Genomic DNA, 3,222 nt, shown 5'->3' with positions numbered 1-3,222 from the left:
GAGAGAAAGAAATGAAAGAAACGGCAATTTCACGACGACCGTACGTCGACCCGGCGAAACGAGGAACGAAGAAAAAAAAAAAGAAATGATAAATCGTGAGGGGAGGTTAACCACCGTTATCCAGCGTTACAAGGATTATTCCCGGATCGGACGTACTCGCAAAGAAAAATGTGTGTGTACAAGGTGTTAGCATATTTGTTGAACGATTTTTGGAAAATGTCATATCATCCAAACACGGGGGAAGAAATATTGGTACGCGATAATATTGAGATTGTTGAGAGTTTTTGAGCTCGATACAACGCAGAAATAAAATATCTAAATTAAGCGATTTAATTCATTGAATGCGGCACGAAAAATCGAAGGAGAGTGCAAAAACAATCGTAATACAATTGATAACAAACGTATATGCAAATTGAAAGCCAGATATATGAAAAACTCCTTTTTCTTATATAAAATTATACGCAATCACGATTACTCGCGCTTGTATCCATCGCAAGATTAAATTACTCGAAATAAAACTAATTCCACCTTCGTTCAAATTTATCGTTATGTCTCTTTTCCATAATCGACTCTTCGAACATCATATCATCCGCGAAATACATTAACACCCAGTATATTATTTATAAAAAAAAAAAAAAAAAAAAAAAAAAAAAAAAAAAAAAAAAAAGAAAGCAGCTGGCGCGCGAGGATTCGTGTGAGTATGGCTGTTACAACATCGAGAGAGAGAGAGAGAGAAAGAGACTTGTGAATAATCATTAGTTACATTGTATGGGCCTGAACTTACCCAGATTCGCGTAAATCGAGTCTGAGGTGGTCGAGGCTGCCGGCTGCCAGGACGACGTCGACGACGAAGACGACGACGAAGACGACGACGACGATGATGACGACGAGGAGGATGTTGACGAGGAGGAGGGGGGGGAGGAGGACGGCGATTTCGAGGATGACTTGTCGCTCCTCGACGGTAGTTGTTTGGTCTCGACGCGTGGCGGTGGTGGTCTGACCGGTTTGCTCGTTGGATCCAGTCTTGACCAATCCTCCAGGGACTGGTTCCTCGGCGGTGGTGGTGGTTTCCCCGGCCTCACTGTAACATCGGGACGAATATCGTTAGCCGGTTTACGACGGTTGTAAATTTGGCGTCGCCGTTCGGAGAATTGAAGCGCCGGCCGGCCGAGGAAGCCATCATCCCAGGAAGCCCGCGCCTCGTATATTAGCGCGTCCTCTTTGAAGAGGACGTCACGTGGGCGTGACGTTGAGCCTTAATAATGCCCGTGGTATTTAACACGCGTTAATTAAACGACGAGATCTTAAGGAATAATTATTCGAAATCGATTCGTATTTTTATATAATAATCGTTAAAAATTATCCCCAATTACCCTATACATTCATCATTATTTTCAACTACTATTACTACTTTCTCTTTTCTCTCAAAAGCTAAAGTTTTAATCCTGCAATGTTATAGGTTTATCATTTTTATATCCATCACCTCTGTCTATCGAGTATCGAAATAAACAGAATTATCGTCAAACCCTTTAGGACGCTTCCACCTTAATTAATAAAGCGTCTTTCGAAAGAGAAAGAGAGAGACTCACCGGCGTGGGATCCGTTGGACAAGGGGGATCGAGTCGCTCTTCCCGCATCGTTCCTGGGACCGCAGGAATCCGGTTGATCCTCTGTTATCCTGGCTATTCGATCGTTGCCCACCACCTCGACAGCAGCGCCATCCAACTCGAGGGGGTGTATGATCTCCAATCGGGGTTTCGGTTGCGGGGTGGAGGGTATCTCGTCGATCCTGGAACTCGACGCGTGCCCACCCCCGACCATGTCCACGTCCTTCCTCGAGCCCATCCTCAAAAATCGTTTCAACGAGAAACGGGGCCTGCCCCTCTTCTTCTCCTCCCTCACCTCTGATTGCCCGCTCGTCAGATTGTCCTGCGACAACGAGATGCTCCTCCTCGACGTCGGATCGTTGACGATTGCGGCCGTTTGGGCCGCGGCCGCGGTCGGATCAGGCAGCTCGGACACGGCCTTTCGAAATTTCGGGCTGCACGAGGAGGCCCTCTCCCTTTTCTCCTTCTCCCTGACCACCGGCGAGTCCGATTTGAAATTGGCGCCGGGATTCCTCGCGAACAGGCTCGAGGTGGAGGGGGGCAATAACAATTCCTCGGCGAGATCGGCCGGCGGCGGTTTCGGCGCCATTCTTCTCTTGTTGTTGGACGATCGTATCAGCTCGACCGCAGCCGAGGATTGGGCTTCCGTCGCTTCTTCCTCGATCTCACCGCCCTCCTGCCTCGGATCCACGCAACAGTCCGTTGCCTGATTTCTCGAACTCGTCGTAGTCGTCGACTTGTTGCCGGGCGAAATTTTCGAAGGCGCGNCACGATCGTACCCTTGGCCTCGACGACACCTTGGCGACACGACGAAAGAGACTTGGAGACGTTGTTGTCCCGCGATCGAGAATGGATCTCGTTCGTCGAGGAGATTTGTTCCGCTGGTTTTTCCGTATTCTCGACGAGAGAATTGCCCCGATTTTGATCCGAAACTCGCTCCTCGGACTTGTCTTCGGTTCCCGTTAATCGGCAGGCAGTTGGTTGTTCCGCGTTGGTCGGGACACCGTTCGCACCTGTGTGAATCAGAGCCGCGAAGAGCAAACGCTCTCGTTAATTAGAGTGGTTACGACAGATCGCTTGCGCGGATCGTTGCGACTAATTAGAGGGGTGGATTTACGCGGCCGTGCCATCTCCTTATTGCTAGCAACGGTAATCTAACTATTACGGAATTATCATCCGATCCGATGACGATGACACGATTTTGATACGGATCGGTTTCGAATAGTTGGAAAATTAAAAATTAATTGCGAGAAAAATGCTTACCCTCGTTCCGACCGGACCTTGCCGTCCCAGAGTCTTGTTGAACCGGGGAAGAAGGAGGCGGCGCGCAATTCTTCTTCCCGTCCACGGAATTACTCTTGGCCGGGAAATTGGTCGGCTTCTGGGGGACTAGAGGCTTCACCTTCGCCTCGGAATTGATCGCCCCGTGCAGGAAGGACGGCCTCGGCTCCGTGACAATCGGTTGCTTGTTGAAGGTTTCGGCTTGAAGAAGGGTCGGTGGAGGGGGCCTGGTCTCGACAGGAGGCGGTGGACTCTTAGGAAGCGCGGGCGGCTCAACCATCAACTCCTTCTCGTCCTCCCTCCCATCCGGCTCACCCGCCGACTCTCGACTCTC

The 3,222-nt window shown here is 49.7% G+C and overlaps 1 protein-coding gene across 1 annotated transcript in view; it reads right to left on the bottom strand.

The window, feature by feature from the left end:
* LOC102679297 (PHD finger protein rhinoceros) overlaps positions 1 to 3,222 on the bottom strand; it is a 36,547-nt gene that overhangs the window by 7,948 nt on the left and 25,377 nt on the right. Inside the window, 4 exon segments of the mRNA XM_006620298.2 lie at positions 785 to 1,081; positions 1,590 to 2,375; positions 2,378 to 2,620; positions 2,871 to 3,222. The exon segment at positions 2,871 to 3,222 is cut by the window's right edge and continues 13 nt beyond it. Coding sequence (XP_006620361.2) covers positions 785 to 1,081; positions 1,590 to 2,375; positions 2,378 to 2,620; positions 2,871 to 3,222 — 1,678 coding nt within the window.

This window comes from Apis dorsata, unplaced genomic scaffold, assembly GCF_000469605.1.
Source record: "Apis dorsata unplaced genomic scaffold, Apis dorsata 1.3 scaffold_499, whole genome shotgun sequence".
In the NCBI taxonomy this organism is placed as follows: domain Eukaryota; kingdom Metazoa; phylum Arthropoda; class Insecta; order Hymenoptera; family Apidae; genus Apis; species Apis dorsata.
The sequence above is the reverse complement of the archived record's forward strand: the minus strand, read 5'-3'. Positions and strand labels throughout refer to the sequence as shown.